This window comes from Tachysurus vachellii, chromosome 25, assembly GCF_030014155.1.
Source record: "Tachysurus vachellii isolate PV-2020 chromosome 25, HZAU_Pvac_v1, whole genome shotgun sequence".
Classification (NCBI taxonomy): domain Eukaryota; kingdom Metazoa; phylum Chordata; class Actinopteri; order Siluriformes; family Bagridae; genus Tachysurus; species Tachysurus vachellii.
Genome location: NC_083484.1, coordinates 8,172,501 through 8,191,163, shown reverse-complemented (window position 1 = coordinate 8,191,163; position 18,663 = coordinate 8,172,501). Strand labels below are relative to the sequence as shown.

General features: G+C 36.2%; 2 protein-coding genes across 8 annotated transcripts in view; one reads left to right on the top strand and one right to left on the bottom strand.

Annotated features, from left to right (window-relative positions):
• asap1b (ArfGAP with SH3 domain, ankyrin repeat and PH domain 1b) overlaps window positions 1-17,386 on the top strand; it is a 63,220-nt gene extending 45,834 nt beyond the window's left edge. For 4 of the 7 annotated variants that reach the window (XM_060862193.1, XM_060862194.1, XM_060862198.1 and 1 more), the window contains 11 exons: window positions 1,050-1,135; window positions 1,882-1,997; window positions 2,952-3,019; window positions 3,899-4,006; window positions 4,128-4,347; window positions 11,778-11,939; window positions 14,947-15,025; window positions 15,732-15,796; window positions 15,900-16,378; window positions 16,573-16,695; window positions 16,940-17,386. In XM_060862193.1, coding sequence (XP_060718176.1) covers window positions 1,050-1,135; window positions 1,882-1,997; window positions 2,952-3,019; window positions 3,899-4,006; window positions 4,128-4,347; window positions 11,778-11,939; window positions 14,947-15,025; window positions 15,732-15,796; window positions 15,900-16,378; window positions 16,573-16,695; window positions 16,940-17,014 — 1,581 coding nt within the window. In that variant the 3' untranslated portion in view covers window positions 17,015-17,386. Of the gene's footprint in view, window positions 1-1,049; window positions 1,136-1,881; window positions 1,998-2,951; window positions 3,020-3,898; window positions 4,007-4,127; window positions 4,348-7,742; window positions 7,812-11,777; window positions 11,940-14,946; window positions 15,026-15,731; window positions 15,797-15,899; window positions 16,379-16,572; window positions 16,696-16,939 lie in introns of all 7 variants that reach the window. The other 3 variants (XM_060862199.1, XM_060862195.1, XM_060862196.1) reach the window with 3 other exon arrangements.
• Window positions 17,387-18,244: 858 nt separating this feature from the next.
• eef1a1l3 (eukaryotic translation elongation factor 1 alpha 1, like 3) overlaps window positions 18,245-18,663 on the bottom strand; it is a 2,444-nt gene continuing 2,025 nt past the window's right edge. Inside the window, exon 7 of the mRNA XM_060862200.1 lies at window positions 18,245-18,623. Coding sequence (XP_060718183.1) covers window positions 18,511-18,623 — 113 coding nt within the window. The 3' untranslated portion in view covers window positions 18,245-18,510. The remainder of the gene's footprint in view (window positions 18,624-18,663) is intronic.

The following is an 18,663-nucleotide window of genomic DNA, read 5'->3' as shown; positions in this document are numbered from 1 at the left end:
TGGTCAGAATCTATTAAAAGTGGTCCAAGCAAGGAACAGTGGTGAACTGGCAACAGGGTCAAGGGCGGCCAAGACTCATTTATGCACGTGGGTAGCGAAGGCTGGCCCATGTGTTCCAATCCAACAGATGAGACACTGTAGCTCAAATTACTGAAAGTAATGCTGGTTCTGATGGAAAGGTGTCAGAATACACAGTGCATCACAATTTGTTGCGCAGACCAGTCAGGGTGCCAATGCTGACCCCTGTCCACCACCGAAAGCACCAATAATGGGCATGTGAGCATCAGAACTAGAACATGGTGCAATGGAAGAAGGTGGCCTGGTCTGATGAATCATGTTTTCAAATTTTTTTTACATGAGGTAGATGGTAGAGGTAGAAGTGATACTCTGATGGTTGTGGCCTCTTTCTGCAGCATAATGCACCCTGCTGCAAAGCAAAAAAAAGGCACAGGAATGATTTGAGGAACACAACAATGAGTTGGAGGTGTTGACTTGTCCTCCAAATTCCCCTGATCTCAATCTAATTGAGCATCTGTAGGATGTGCTGAACAAACAAGTCTGATTCATGGAGGCCCCACCTCACAACTTAAAGGAAATAAAGGATCTGCTGTTACCATCTTGGTGGCAGATACCACAGCACACCTTCAGGGGTCTAGTGGAGTCCATGACTCAATGGGTCTGAGCTGTTTTGGCAGCTAAATGGGGTTCAACGCAATATTAAGAATGTGGTCATAGTGTTTATGCCAGATCGGTGTATAAATTGTGTAAACCTGCTGAAATTATTTTATTAGCATTATCTTACATGCTATATCAAAAACACAACTTATAACAGTAAGCTTAAAACATATAAATAATTAATCAGCATTGTAGGGTTATTTCTCTTGCTATAAACAAATTTGTAACAATTTTACAATACTTCAGAAATGTATAAAATATTGTGTAGTGCTTTTATATAGTTGTACTCTTTTCCCTAAAACATTATTTTCAATAAATGGGATGTTTTTCATACATTTGAGATTTTTGAGATCTCTGGACTCAATGTTTTGTAGGAGGTTGGAGAGACAGCACTGCACTATGCCGTGAGGACCGCTGACCATTCATCACTGCACCTGGTTGACTTTCTGGTTCAGAACAGGTGGAGGAACAACATCTTGTAGTTGCCAACATATTTGATGGGGAAATGAGGTGTCATTGAATAATTGATTGATTAATTGTAAGTTTTATAAATCACTGACTTTGCGTCTTGGTAGTAATCACCCATTTCCCAACTCTCTTCAGTCTTCAGAATTGATACAAATATTGATTTGGTCATAAACTCTATTTGTAATAATGCAAATACTACTGTTACTGCTAATAATAATAATAATAATAATAATAATAATAATAATAATAATAATAATAATGAAAAACAAAAACAGCAATTAGAATAATATAAAACAGCATGGTGTCACAGAAGATTAAGTTGCCACTTTACCACTTTAGTTTATTGTTATTAATGTGAGCATTTACATGCTGGAACTTTGTTAGCTTGGCTTATCTGCTTGGAACTTCAGTAATACTTTTATATAAGATCAGACTTTTCAATTTCCTAATAGTAATGACAATTCTGGAATTTCAACTACATAGCATCTCCAGAGCAAATAAACTTATGCTAACTTGGAACTAACTTGATAAACATGGACATGCTGGACAAGTTTTATTTCTGATATGCCATCCTAGGTATGTGGCTTTTGTTCATAAATTTGTGCGTCAGGTTTAAATCATTCTAAACTCACCTGTGTGCATGTTTGGAATAGGCTCTAGATCCTCCATGAAAAGGATAAAACTGCATTGATGATTCACAACATGTGTGTGTGTGTGCGTGTGTGTGTGTGTGTTTAGTGGAAACTTGGATAAACAGACTGAGAGAGGAAACACAGCCCTGCACTACTGCTGCATCTACGAAAAACATGAATGCCTCAAATTACTCCTGAGAGGCAAACATGCTACAGACATCAGTGAGAGACACACACACACACACACACACACACACACACACACACACACACACACACACACACACACACACACACACACACGCGAGTGTGGGATCCTGCCACTGGACCACCAGGGGGCCTTAAAGAGGAATACTAAATATGGAAGAGAAAAAAGACAGTTTTAAAATGAACTACTAATTTGTTTACTTTTTACAAAAATTGACATTTTTATTGCTGAAATTGCAAAACATAAATAACCGTGAAAACAACTAAACCCATATTACTTTCTCTGTTGGAATGTCGAATTTGGTAAAAATGTCTTCAAGCCACTCTGCAATATTTGCAGGTATGTGTCTCTTCAAGAGGCATCGTGGTCAGACTGTTTGTGTGTGTGTGTGTGTGTGTGTGTGTGTGTGTGTGTGTGTGTGTGTGTGTGTGTGTGTGTGTGTGTGACAGAGAGTGAGACTATGAACATAAATAAGGCTTAAGCTATCACAAAACGTATATGGTCAATAACACCATATTGATTTATGGTCTTAAATAGTCACTACATATAGCCACAATCAACATACATTTTTACATTTCAACTAGCAATCATAATGATTTAAGCTAAATGTGAACGCTAATGTTGCCTTGTTTCGACTCCGTTAACTGGACTTGATGCGAGGAGTGTTTTTGGATGAGATGTTGAGGCATCCAACTTGCACTGTTGTGGTACTCCAGTTCAAGTTTTCTATTAGTTTCAAATTATCACAAACTTTGGAAACTTTCTGCTGTTTTCTTTCACCTACATCTTCTAGTTGCCCCTTGTCACTTTCTCCCTGCTCCTTTATTTTTCATTTTGCAGCATCTGTGTTTACATCACATGTTCAGAGTTTAGCGGGTTGTGTGTCAGTAATAATGGTACACAGAGAAACGCAGTGCTCCCTGTGTAGTATGTACTAACTTCTCATTGTCTGCTCATTTTGCTTTTAGCCAATCACAATGGAGAAACAGCACTGGATATTGCCAGGCAGATGAGGATTGATCAGTCTGCAGAGGCAGTAAGTAAATAATGCTGTTAAAATGTTCAGTCAGTAGTTAGCAGCTACCTGTTGGCTTTTGTGGCCTAACAATAGACTAAATTGCTCAAACCCTCGTTTTACAGAATTGTATGAAAAAAATTTTATCATGATATTAATCAATTTAATGTCAGAACTGTGTGGTCACGTAAATGAAAATAACTGAACAATGCTATAAAGTGCTGAAGATAGTAGTAAAAAGCTAATGATGACAAACTGTTGAGTTCTTTCATTGATGTGTATATATATCAGAGAGGTGTACTGTTTTCCCTCCTTGTAAATCTCACATTTGATGATGGACCACAGGTTCTCTATGGGGTTCAGATCAGGTGAACAAGGAGGCCATGTCATTAGTTTTTCTTCTTTTAGACCCTTTCTTGCCAGCCACGCTGTGGAGTACTTGGACGCGTGTGATGGAGCATTGTCCTGCATGAAAATCATGTTTTTCTTGAAGGATGCAGACTTCTTCCTGTACCACTGCTTGAAGAAGGTGTCTTCCAGAAACTGGCAGTAGGACTGGGAGTTGAGCTTGACCCCATCCTCAACCCGAAAAGGCCCCACAAGCTCATCTTTGATGATACCAGCCCAAACCAGTACTCCACCTCCACCTTGCTGGCGTCTCAGTCGGACTGGAGCTCTCTGCCTTTACCGATCCAGCCACGAGCCCATCCATCTGGCCCATCAAGACTCACTCTCATTTCATCAGTCCATAAAACCTTAGAAAAATCAGTCTTCAGATATGTCTTGGAAGCAAGCTACTGGTCAAAAATAAAGGTGAACGTAAAGACCAAAGACTGCCGCTAGATGGCAGCAGAGATTTAGACAGCAAAATAAATGCTGTTGGTGTTTTTTTTGCCTTAGTTGATGCAAGCTGCAGAGGGAAAGTTTAATCCAAAGGTTCATGTTGAGTATGACTGGAATCTTAGACTGGAGGAAATGGATGAGAGTGATGATGATCTTGATGAAAAGGTTAGATATTTCACATTCCACCTTACTCTTATAATTTTCCATCTTCTGAAATTTGAAATTTTCTGTCTAAAATCATTCACAATTATGCTCATACGTGTGGCCCACCTCTTCTCTTTCACAGCCAAGCCCAATTAAGAAGGACCGGAGACCACAGAGTTTCTGTCACTCATCCAGCCTGTCTCCACATGATAAGCTCTCCCTTCCGGGTTTTTCTGGGCAGCGAGATAAACCACGCCTTTCCTATGGCATGTTCACCAATCAGGTGTACAGTATTTCTACTGACTGTCCCACCTCTCCTGTAGGTGATGCACCACCTCTGCCACCTAGGAATGCTGGAAAAGGTAAAGCAGTCTTTGTGTTCACAGGTCACTCACATTATGTAAACAGCAAGCACAAAATGTTGTACAAGTGATCTTTTACAAGTGATCTTTGGCTGCCTACAGATGATGTATTTTGACTACATTCTCCTGTGCTGTATTTGGTCTGTGACCCAAAAAACAATCAAAGTCTATTATTATTATAAAGGATGCATACGTTTTTAGATGCATAGAGGATGATCAGGTGTTTTCTGTGCAGAACTGTATTTATTTAGTAATTATTAAGGAAAGCCTACTATATTCTGTAATCTTTACAGAAAAGCAAAAAAAAATAGATAAAGGTGATAGAAAAAATATTAATTAAAGAATTAAAAAACACAAATACATACAAATAATCAAATTTGAATTGCAATTTCCATATATTGAGATGTTCCATAAGTGAGCTGATGGAGTAGAAACTTGTAAAGGCAAAAAATGAATAGTTAAGCATGTGATATTCTGTATGTTGTTCTAAATTAATGGCCTTTACCTGGTTATATGTGGTTGATGTTGACCCAGTGATATATTCAACAGCGTCATTTAGTGGGTCTCATTTATCAGCCACTTAGAAAAGCTGTGTGAAAAATTGGTTAGCCAGACTGAAGCGTTTATTTGCATAAATGTGAATCAAAGTTTCCAAAGCTTTTAATAATCTGGTGGAAGTCCTATCTTTACACGGTCAGGTCAATAAGTATTTGGACAGTGTTACTTTTTTTTGACTCTATACATCACCTTGAATGGAACTGAACTGAAGCAATTGATGTGATTGAAGGCTAAACATTTAGCTTTAAGTTTAAGTTAAACAAAAATATTAGCAATGTAGGAATTATGGGTGTATATTTACATAGTCCCATTATTTTCACAGGCTCAGAAGTAATCAGACAATTGACAAATGAGTATTTCCTGCCACGGTGTGGCTTATTTTCTCATTATTTCAGAGATAAAAATTCAAAATATTTAATTTGCATTTTGTAGTGGTTCATGGGAACTCTCAGTATGCAGTCTAAAGAGGTGACAATGTAAGTCAGCGGTGTCCAATCATATCCGGAAAGGGTGTGGGTGCAGGTTTTCATTCCAACCAAGCAGAAGCCACACCATAGTCTACTAAAAGCCAAGAACAACTGATTAAACAGGTGGAATCAGGTGTGGCTTCTGCTTGGTTGGAATGAAAACCTGCACCCACACCGGCCCTTTGTGGATAAGATTGGACACCGCTGATGAACCCATGCACTTCAGACAGATAGCAGAAACATTGAGTGGCCAAAAATCGACAATTTGGTACAATTCTTTAAAGAAGGAACACACTGGTGAGCTCAGAAACACCAAAAGACCATGTCAGACGACAACACCAAGAGAAGAGTATAGAGAAGGAAGGGAAGGGCTCATGGGCTCATGCCTCATGCTGTAGGCAGTGTCATGGCATGGTCATGCATGGAACTAGTGATTATTGATGATGTGTCTGTTGATAAATGTAGCAGGATGAATACTGAAGTGTATAGTATACATTGTATAGTGTATATACTTACTCAGATTCAGTCAAAAGCTACAGAACTGTAGGAGCTCTTTAAAGTATAGATAGATAATGACCCAAAACATACTGTGAAAGCAACTCAAAAGCTTCTTAAAGAAAATAAATGTAATGTTCTTAAGAGACAGAGTCAGTCACCTGATTCTGGCAAAGTATCTCAAGGAAAGAAACTTCAGGCTTTAGATCATTTGTCTGCAGAGGCTTTGCCTCAAAGTATAGTATAAATCCTTCTATTTATTATTGTTAGTTTGTCCAATTACTTTTGAGGGACTACATAAAGAAGTATCTGTCACTTTCTAAACGGTTATTGCAGTGTAGTTGTTAAACCCTTTGAATTAAAGCTGAAAGTCTTCAATCCCATTCAACCCACACAGTTTTTAATACACTTCAGTCACATCTTGATTACTCAATTTGAAATCCATTGTGATGTTGATTATAGAGGCAAAATTATGGAAATTTTCACTGTATAAAAGGTTTTTTTTAAATTAAATGACTGATCTTTATCTTCATTTATATTCATTTGGTTAATGCTTTAAAAAAAGTCACAGCAGATTTTTGTGTGTTACTAAAACACAAACTATTTAACTTTGATAGCATAAACCTCAACTGATCAGTTTAAAATCATATAAATCTCAACTAAAAACTAAACTTTTATAATATAGATTATGATCGTTGCTCCTAAGTGCACAATTATACACACATGAGTAGGATGCTACCGCTTTTTTAAATGACATGATTTAAGTTTTCTGTGTTTAGGAAAGAAACTGCTGGTGTTCTAACATCCACACATTAAATGGGTTAGCCAAGAAAAACAGCAGCAGTTGATGACAAAACTGTGAAGTAAAAGACAAAAACAACAGTCGGTGTCTTCACCACAGTGCTGGTCCACAGGGCAAGGGTGAAGGTATTAGACTGCCCAAATTATTCTCCAGACATTAACCCAATTAACAAAAATTTCACTGGAGACTGCAAATAACTAGCGATAGAACTATACAAAAAGTAGTAAGTGGCATCACTACAGAATGATTTAAAAGCTATGGTACAGTGGGCATAAAACATGACACATAATACGATGTGTCCAGATAATAGAGCACGTCTGCACCGCACTATGAGCAAAATGAACAAAATCTAGAAAAACTCATCATCTGAAGGCAGATTTAAATGATTGGATATTTGATGTCATGTTAAATCCACTTGCATTTTATTATTTGTGCTTTACAGAAAGTATTAAGATGCTTATGTGTTTAGTAAGCTCTTGTACTGAAAAATGAAGTGCTTGACTTTGGTTATTTATCTATGTTAAATAATTTACATACTGCCATATTGTGTCTAGACACAAAACAGGCAAATGTTCTTCTCAAGAAAACAATGGCTTTAGTCTGTAGAGAGAAGCAACAAGCAGAGTGAAAGGGAAGGAGGGCTAGAAGTGGGAGGAGATGAGAGACAGTGAGAGTGGAGGAAAGACAGGAAAATAGAGAGATTCAGTCAGAGTAAACACAGTTTAGTATACACATCTTCAGCACATTTTATTTTAAGTGAAGTGAAAATATATACAGTTAATGCATAATCAGGGCAGAGAATAGCCATTGTGCAACAAAGCAGTGTCAGTTTAAATGTTAAGGACTAGAACAGCAGAATGGGGCATAAGAGGGTTTGGGGAAAAAAATGGGTAAAGATGTTTTGCAGTAATGTATAATGAAATGCATAATTTATTTTTGTTTTATAATCTCCCCCTTTTTTTCTGACTTATTTGAGTATTGTGTTCATGAATTTGCCTGTATGAATGACACCCTCTATGAAAATCCCCCCCCCCCCCTCTTTCTCTCTCTTTCTCATTCTCTTTTTCTCGCAGCTCCTTCTCTGGCCTTCCTCGGTTCTCATTCACACTATGCTACTGTGACTAGCACTCGGCCATACATCAGTGACTATCTGCCTTTTTTTTGCATCCTTGCTTTGATTTTTAATCCTGATAGGACCTGATTTTATATGTCTAGTGAAATGACTTGGACTCTAACCCAATAACACTGCATTGTGATTAGAAGCAGATTTGCCATAGTTTGAGCATTTACAGTGTGGGGAAGTGTTTGTTTACTTTTCTTCTAGTGCATATATCCACTTTATATTAAATCTTTTGACTTTGAACTTATATATAAGTACAAATATATGCATTTCAAAGCATATACAAAATAGATTGGGGGGGGGGGGGGTTAAAAATTGCAAAACCGTGGCAATTACATCATTAAGACCTTCTGTTTTTCCATTCAGTTTTTGTCCCCAGATTTAGTTTTTTTTTTTTTGTTTTTTTTGCTTTAGGAAGCTTCTTCACCCTCAAGGTGATTTGCTACATGTTAAATCATGTTAAACATGTGAAATCTTCTGAATATATTTTACAGCAGGTTCAATTCACAAGGGTAAATGTTTTTGAAGCAATTAATTAAGACTTTATTATTTGAATTATTTCAATTTGGACATAAATTATTGTTACGGAAGTTGGAATTAAATCATGATTATGAGCTCAAAATGCAGACTTTATTTGAAGCTTTAATATGAAGCTGAAGTGTGTAGGAATGAGGCACTTCTTATGTTGTCACTTTTTAAAGGTGTTCCTTGGCTCAATACTGTACTATGAAGCAACACTGGAGCTTTTATCTGCTTATTGTAAGTGAAATAATAAGGCAATAACACACATCTGGCCATATATAGGTGAGTGGTAGGTCAGTGGTTTGATTACTGAAGGTTTGAAGGTTCTGTGTTCATAAGCCAAGTTGCTACCACTGCTGGGCCCTTGAGCAAGGCCCTTAACCCCAAAGTGCTCAGTATAAGATGTAAGTCACTCTGAGTTTGCTAACTGTAAATGTAAATATAAGAGCCAAGCAGCCTGTTGTGCCCTTACATTAAAGTTAGAAGACTAGCTTTACTTTAGAAGACTTCACTTTAACCAAAAACTAGTAAGTGATATTTACTAAATGTTTATGACTGTCTTTGTATATGTTAGTGCATGAAATTTGCCCATTCCCACTGTTGTAAACTTCCTCAGTTCCACAAGAGTTCCCTGTGAAATGAGGTTTAAAATGGATATGTGCACAGGAGGTATATTAAATAAGAAAAACACAAGTGTTCAAATACTTATTTCCCCTCACTGTATATTGACTGACCATTGTCATTGTCTGTTACATAACATGATGCTGACACTAATAATGACATGAATCCACATGTTTTGCTCCATATATCTTCCAATTGCAGTTAGAACTGCATGATCAGTTGCTACAGGAATGTTTCATCACAGCTTCTCCTGAGCCTTTGCTCAACTTTTCTTGATCTTAGTCTGAGCTTTTCATTGGCTGCTGAAATACAGAAGTTCTAATAGTTTTCTATCGTGCACTAGTTAGCATACCTTGAGAAATATTGTTCTCAGTTTTAGAAAGCCTTTCTTTCTAAATGTCCCATGCTGTCTGTTTTATTGTGAAGATTTTTGTCCAGCAATTTCTTGCTGATACATTCTCTTAACTTCACTCATATTTACACTTCCCTCCGGCTTCCACTGTCTATGATTCTAGAGTCATCCAGTTTCTTCCAACATGGCAGTTTCTTCAAACCTGACATCTCCTTCCTTCATTTTATATATAAAGCTTTGTTCTTTAAAATTTCTTTTAAATCTCCAACTTATCATCACATATTTCATGGTCGGTCAAGTTTAATATAAAAATCTTGCCCTCAGAAAACACAGTGAGAGCTGATATAACATATAAACATGATAGGATTAAAACAAATTCAAATTAGACATACACAATCCAAATATAGATATGCAGTATTTATGGAAAAATGTCTTACAATATGCATCTGTGACCTGCAGTGCATTATATCTATCTTTTTCCTGAGGGCACTGCTGTAAAATGATTATGGGTTTAACTTCAGGTAAAAGTGAAACATCTGGATTGCTCTGACAGCAATGTTATGATTTCTGTGTGTTACAAACTAATACATATTTCTTGCTTTAGTGAATATGTTGAAAAGTTTTTATCTTTAATTTGCTGACCTTTCACAGTATTGCAGATGCATAATTACAGAAGCATCCTGATATCTGTATAAAACCTGAGTTGGATAGAAAAACCCAAGCATTAGGATGAGACACACTTCGATTTGGCTCTACATCAGCTTCTAAGTACACAAAAACAACAAAATGGATAATGCGCTAATCATCTTCCCATTCCTCTGTTAAGGGACGGGGATGCTGATATTTTAATAAGTCAGAGTCAGAGTATGTCTCCACATCTTGATAAAAGTGATTGACTTGGGACACCACAGCAAAGGATTTGTTTGTCATAACAAAATTTACTCCCATAATTCACACAAAGTGACATAGGGTATAGGCAAAATGTGGATAGAATTTAGCATTGCAATTATTTACAGTTGCTAGATGGTGGCTAATGATTCATTACATTTTATGTATATATTTATAGCACTTTTAAGAAAAGTATAAATGTATAATGTCACGTGAAGCACAGCTAAACGTATTAAAAACCCCTTGTATCAGACCGAAGTTATTAACGGTTTTAGCAATTGCTATCTTAAGGCTATCTGAGGAATAACAGCTACAGTCAGGATCACTGGAACCTCAGGAGTAACTTTTGTTTGCTTTTTTTTGTTACATGAAATGATGAACATTCAGACAATTTAGGAATTAAATTGTTTTAGCACATAATCATTGTAAATTAGCTGATAACAGCTTTTCAAATTGTAATATTCAGTAAGGTGGCATGATAGACGTATAATCTTGAAACAGCCTGTTCTGTTTTATTCCACTTATACCACCGCAATTTTGAAATGATGATGTGTACATTTTTTCTTTGTTAAATAACACCAATTGATCTAAATGACTAAAATCTTATTCTGAAATCATAATGATCTGATGCTCTTAATAAAGATCCTTTCAACACACTCAATAAAGACTGTAGAGTCTTTAGTTGTGGCAGGGTAATGAATCATAATTGCACATAATGGTATAAGCCATAAGGAAGTAGATTCCTTTTTAAGTCAGGTTCCTTTTTATTTATTTGTATAGCGCTTTTAACCATTTACATAGTCTCAAAGCAGCTTTACAGATGTATAGAAGTTTAAGAGTAAGTTACTATATATCTCTAACATCTATCCCTATAAATGTCTCCATAAAAGTAATAAAACAAATCATGCTTTGTTAAATAACAATATTTTAAACTGGTTTAATTAACCATATATTGTGTAGAATGTTAATTAAAACATCAGAATGAGTGTGTTAACAGAAACCTATGATTTGTATTGTAGTTGTACAACTACAGAATTGGTGATACAGAAAATTATTCAGCATCTTCTAAACATGAGGATTCTTTAACACCACTCCATGTTAGTGCAATGTATCTGATTCCTATTGACATGAAAAGTTTGATTCTGTCAAATGCTAAATCTAAACATCAATCAATCTAAAGAATATACAGTAAAGTCTGCAAATATTAATATGTGAATATCAAAACAGGAATGGGGTTTAATAAATCATGGTTTAATGCACCAGATTCAATAAAATTATTTAGTGTTCAGTTAGCTAGCTTTAGCTAAGCATACCAATATCACAACTAGTAATGGTAAAACAAAACGCTAAACAAAATTAAATGCAACATTAAATGTTAAATGAATTATTTACAACACAATAATTCTGCAGGTGAACTTGACCACAGCTTCTGTTTTCCCCCTTGACCATTTCCTCATTCTGTTCTCTTTCCTTCCTCATTCTCTTCTTTCTATTTATCTGAACAGTAAAAGATATCAGTCATTGCTATTGCCCATGATCTCATTGCATCATGTTTTGATTTAGTTTTTTGGGGTTTCTGTTTGTGTTTGTTTACCCTTTTTTTAGCCCTGCCATCGTCGTCATCCTCCCCTCTCTCCCCTGGCTCCCAGATCCCTGCTAACAGCAGCTCCATGCTATCCAAGAAGAGACCCCCGCCCCCTCCTCCTGGCCACAAACGCACGCTGTCAGACCCCCCTACCCCACTCTCATATTCATCTGTGTGTAAAGGTGCGCTCTTGTGGGTCTATGCAAATCACTCAGGCTAAAACCAAGGGCTTCATTTCTCCTGCCTGGCTTAACAGGTCAGGTAGATGATCATGAGTTTAATCCAAGGTGACAATGTGAGGGGTTTCTTTAACATCTAATATTAACATCTGAATCCCCCATCATCATACCAGGAAACTTTTCTTATAATTCAATATGTCTATGACGAGAAATGTCTCATGTTGAGAACTTGCTGATTTCAGTTTTAGTTTATTTATTGCTGTGTTTCTTACTTATTGAAAATTAAAAAGATCAGACATTTATGTATAAATTGAAATATGCAATTTTCATTTTCAGTTTGTTGCTTTATTTATAATTATTCTATTAATTGCAATTAGAAATAAATTTTACGGTAACAGTAAATTGACATTCTTATTCAATTACATCTTGGACTAGCTTCCTGTAGCTCTCCTTTTCTTTACATGTACAAGAAATTGCAGCTTTCTGACATTTTTTTCTACTCCCCTGTGGTTTCCCATCAGCTATTGAATTATTACATGTCTCTTTTAAGGCAGGTTTCATTACAAACAGTGGTGGAGCATTTGAAAACTGAGTTAATAATTGAGCATATAGATTTGGCTTAGATTAACCATATATGAGGAATGGGACCCTGGTTAATTCATTCAGTTGTTATTCATGACCTTGTTCATATCCATTTGTATAACATTGGTTAATGATGGTGTTTGATTTGTTTGTGATTCAACTGTTTTTTTACTTTGTTCCTTCTTTGCTTATGATACTTGAGCATATGTATCAGCTACACAGAGTACTTTGTCTGGAAACAACAAAGACACAAATGATCGCAATTGTCGATAGAAATGTGCACATATACACATAGCTGGACTTGTTCAAAACACTGCTAATGGAAGGCTCATACTAACAATCCTGGCCTCTTGTTTTCTCCTGAACTCTTAGCTGCTCCCACTTTGCATGTTTATGAGGATTTTCTGTAACTGCAAAGGCCAGGCATGGTCATAGGCTTTAGTTTATTTAAAATTTCTCTATACCCCTGTTAAAATTAAATTTTGTAATGTAAAAAAAATGAAACCAAGATAAGTGTTAGATTTTTTCCACCTTGAATCTGCATTCCTCTCTGAAAGTATTGGAATGACAAAGCCAGTTATTTTGTTTTTGCTATATCCTAAAGACATTTTAGTTGAGATCAAAATGAATGAGCTGATGGAACAGCTGATTTTCAGCTTTTATTTCCTGATTTTTAGATATGACATTTAGAAGCAGCCCATAGCATGCTGCCACAACCATGCTTCACCACAGGTATGATGTTCTTGACTGATAAGATTTCTGGATGTAATGTCACTGTGCTGCAAAATGTTCTCCATTTTCTACAAACAGTATTTCTTCAGTGATGACAGAATGATTAGTTTTAATGTGATTGGTTAATTCTAATTTACAGTCACATGGCCCATTATAAAAAGGCCTGCATACTTATGCAGCTAGATTATTTTAGCTTTTCTTTTTTCTTTATAATCTCTAAAACTTTTCTTACACCATAATCATTTTCCCTTGAGTTTTGTTAATTGCTATAACATTAATGGTGGAAAACTATCTAACATTATTTATCTTGGTTTTTATTTTTTTTATATTGCAATACCCTGTTATTTATTTCTATTTTATGTGTATATAGCTTAATCTGGAAAATTATAGTTTATCATGTCTCTTGGACCACTGAGCATTGCCTGGTTTATGCGATTTCTGCACCTTCAGGCCTGAATTATATTTCTGCAATTGTGTATCTGTGAGCACATCGGAGCATCTTGAAATGATATTGTGAAATCTTCATATTGGCACATAATGTAAGTGTGTGCACTAGAGGGCATGTTACATGAACCATCAGAATTTAACAAAAAAAGAAGTTTCAGTGAAAAATAGTCATGAAGGACACTTAGGGTTCAGCTTTTATTGATTTGGTGTGTTTTACATTACAGTCCATTAGAAGAAAAAGAATAATGACAGCTACACCCAATTTAAAGTATTGCATTTTATATTCACATGTGGTTTTATCCAAAGTTTTATCAACTTTTTTCCATGTGCAAGTTATCCATGTAACTAAGTCAATATTGCATTTGCCTCACAATGATTTAAAATATATTAAGATCTGAAACAGTTATTTACACAAGCTTTTATTATTGTTTAGTGTTCCAAACATATCTGTGTTGAATACATTTGCAAATATGAAATTAATCAAAAGAAAAAAACACATGCATGGCTGTTATTCTTCCATTTAAAAGATGATTCATTATTATTATCCATAGTCCTTGTCCAATATAGATAGATAGATACATATTTCATTCAGATTGCCCTGGATTCCACTGAAGAGTATTTTATTGATATTCTTTTCTTAATTAAATCTGATCTTTAGTTGAAATATCATGCCCAAATTTTGTTAGCTTGCTGCTTCTTTCTCCATAGACCATAATCTGAACTCATAAACATAGATTTGATGTACAAAAAATGTTAGCCAAGTAAAGTAATAATAACAAAAAAAAAAAAACTGTATCCTATCTCATTGTTTAATTTGCCTTTCATGATCTTCCATTTGATATGCCCTAGTTAATTTACATCACTGCTCCTGACTGCTCTTCCTGAGGCACACACATTTAGCGGTCAAGCTGCTCTGAATTTTTTTCATTTTTGTAACAATTCTACAGTATTTTTCTGTAATCAGATTTTTTATTTTTTTTTTTTAAATCAAATTAAATCTGCAACCTCCTCTCCAGGCAGTGTCACTGTTCTGTAGGCTGGTTGATATATCTATAGTTAGATTTTTAGAGCGTCCCTGCTCCATGAGTAAAATATGCAGATACGCATCAACACAGAAATATAAACCAATCTGTTGTGCATTTGCTTGAGTGGCAGAAATGTAATGTGTGTAAATTTATTTATTAGTATTATTATCATTATTATTATTATTATTATTATGATAATGTTGATATGTATCCCATACTTTCAGGAAGTGACTCCACACCTCCCCCAATCAATAAAATGTCACCCATGACGAACCGATTTGAAGGCATACAACAACAACAAAGGTAAATAGACTATATAACTGGTTTAAGGCCTCAATCCGAATGCTTTGTGTTGAATTATTTATCGTTTTTCCAGGTTACATTACATCAACAATACAGTTCATGTTCAAAGACATGACATTTTTGCTGCAATCTTTTTAAAATTGAAAATCACATCTTTAAAGATATTGGACTTTTAGCTGCAGTTTTAAGCTTGTATTATTTTGTTTTTCTCTATTTTACTCTAGCTTCCTATGAATCCACTCAAACAGCTGAACTGTTAAGGCCTTTGTGGTGCTGATGAACCATTAGCATGGTTCATTTGCATTGGAAAGGTCACACAAAACAGTAAAGAGATATTTGTGTTTTGTTTATTAGGTCGAAAGTAACTTTCTGTCACCAGCCTTTAGACATGCAAAGCAAAGCTACAGTATGTGGACAGGTGGAAACATGGTTCCACATAGAGAACTTTACTAGCATTTCAAATTGGCTTTCTTAGCAAAGAATACATTTAAGGTTTTAGTCCTGATCACAGTGCACATAGTAATTTTATTTCAGGTGTACATAAATACCTTCCACTGGTTTTGATCAGCAGACATATTCGTGTGTCAGAGATTAGTTCTGTAAAGAATCAGCTCTTAAACTGCAATAAGAGATTCAATTGCCATTCAATTGCTTTTTAAATATTTTGTATCAGTCTGTCAGTTGGATTGTTTTAATTGTTTCTCAGCACAGCATCAAGTACCACTAAATCTACACTTGGGCCAAGGGTCCTTCCCACACTACCTCAGAAGTGTAAGTTTTATCTTGTTTGACTTGGAAGATTTCAATCCAAGGAACATGGCACTTTTCATAGCTATATTTGCTGAAAACTTATGCTTGTTGCTTGTGTCCTTAGTTGTCCTGCGTAAAACAGAAACAATTCACTATCCATCAGTGGACAAACCCAGCCAGCCTTCAGAGCAAGTGCTGTTCCAGAAGTCTCCTCCAGGGTCAGACACACCACAGAAAGTCACTTTATTGGATAAATCCCAGCAAGGGGACTTCAATCCTAAACCTCAGATTTCAGAAGTACCACCTAAACCTGGAGAACTTCCCCCAAAACCACAACACTTTGACCTGCCCCCCAAACCACAGTTGGGAGACCTACCACCCAAACCTCAACTCAAAGACCTCCCACCCAAACCAGTCTTTTCTGACCTCTCTAATTCCAAACATGTAGTCACTGAATCTGCACTCAAGCCTCCTGGAGATGTGCCTGAGACTAATCAACAAGCTGAACCATTATCTCAGCTCACTCACTCCACTGAAGACACCAACGGGAGCCTGGCGTCCGGCCCAGAAACTCCCGTACCGCTTCCGAGGAAAATCAGTACAGTGAGTTAGTGAAGATTTACATGTGAAATTACATTTCTGTGTCAAGGTGGCTCAAGATTTAATAATTCAGCTTTAAAGAACTGTTAAACTCTTTGGAAAGTGTGGTGTAACATCAAATGGTGTATCTCAAATATTTGTGCCTGTCTTTCTTCATGAAGAATGTCAGGCTGATAAAGTGTATCATTTGAATGTAGGGTAAGATTAAACTGCGCCGAGTGAAGACCATCTATGACTGTCAGGCAGATAATGATGACGAGCTCACATTTGTAGAAGGCGAGGTCATTGTGGTAACAGGGGAGGAGGATCCAGAGTGGTGGGTGAGTAGAAAGTCTTAAAAAGTCTTTTTGGCAAATCCACATAGCCATGTTACAAAATCTTGTAAAAAAAAAAACCTCAGAATAGGATGTTTTTATAATAGCAAAGGAGGGACTAAATCTGTAATGTGATGTTTAACAATAAGCCTATAGGGTGTGATTAGTCAGGTGTCCACATATGTATATATAAATAGATTTCTCAAAAGTTGCATCTTATCTATTTTGTTTTTGTCGTTTTTTTCCTCAGATTGGACATATAGAAGGTCAGCCAGAGAGAAAAGGTGTTTTCCCCATGTCCTTTGTCCATATCCTGTCTGACTGACACACAGCCATCCCACCTTGCTCTTCTCTTATAAAGAGAAACCTGTAAATAGCTGTTGGAACCTCTACAGGACTTTTAAAACAAGAAAATGAGCACCACAAAAACTGAAACCTCTTATTAACTTCCTCCCCAACACAGAGGTGTAGTGTGAATGAATATCTAGCTTCACCAGTGTTTCCATTCCTGTTCAGCACAGCTGAAACCTAGTATTTAGCCACATCCTTCACTTCAGCTGTTTAAGTGCTTTTGTATATGATGACTGTACATAGTGATGTTGGCTGCACACAAATACAGTATACACAGGAGTTAGTGTTGTGTGTAAATATGCAAACCTGTTAGTGTGGCAAGAAAGTAAAATGTTGTATACCTGTATTCTACCTGGCAGCACTCCATACAAGGAGTTCAGTGAATTGTAAAGTATTAATGCAAATTGATAAATGCTGGTATTGTATCAGAAATGGCACAATTATGGGATGACCATTGACAGTATTCATGTTTGTTTTTACCTCTACATACCACTATAGCCCATCCACTGATAAAATTCACAGTAGATTATTATCTTGTGTCATGAACCTGATAGATGCACACACTTACTGAGATTAAATGTGGTCAGGCCTTGTTCTAGATCTCAGCAGCCACTGTTGATCTGTACTTCACCCTTCTCTAAAAGCTCTTTTTCCCTTCATGAGATTTGTGTTTCGCTTTTTTCTCCCCTTTAAGAAACACTGTGTGGTCCATGTCCCATAATCTGTTCACTCCAATACAGTGATTATGTTAAGGTGGCTGATACTTTAAGAGTTTTGTGCACTAACATTGACATCACAGAAGTGATGTTTGGAGGAATTAAACCTTATGGCATTAGCCATAGAACAAAGCACCATTGTGGATAATGAAGTATGACCTTGAGCAATTTGCCTCCATGTCAGACTGTTAAAGCAGGTCACTCAGGTTATTTCAAATGAAACAAATCAGACTCATGGAGTAAAACTACTTGCCCCTTGATTCTCTAATGAGAGAATGTTAATTGTAATGTTTGAGACAATAAAATTAAGCCTTTTAACAGAAAGGAAATAAATACTGTGGGCATGTCACCAGCAGAGGTTCCATCTTGTACTAAAGGCAGTATAATGATCACCTTTGTTTTTTTGCCAATACCATACATTAGCCTGTGCTATAGGTCATGGGATCCATGGAAGGGAAAGAGGGCAGAACAGCTAGTCCTACCCAGACTTTATATATTGAGAAAAAAAAAAAAAAAAGCCAACACAGAATTGCACAAGACAAAATCAAATTTATTTTGCAGTCTAGAAATAACTGGTACAGAGTCTCCATTTACTTACAGCATAAATAAACATTGGCATTCAACTAAAAGCAGCAGTTTAACTTGCAAGTCAACATAACTTGAATAAAAAGCAAACTCAAATTCAACCTCTTAAGGTTTATATACCAGACTGCTGGTAAACAAAGGATTGTAATAAAAGGTCTAAATGATCAACTCATTTTAATGCTTGAACTTTTTGTGCAGTCCTTCTTGCTTGATTCACCTTCTCCACAGACTTAATCACCCCAACAGCAACAGTCTGCTTCAGGTCTCTTGCAGCAAACCGCCCTGAAAGGAATGGTAATTCTAGTAGCATGCTAGTGTCAGT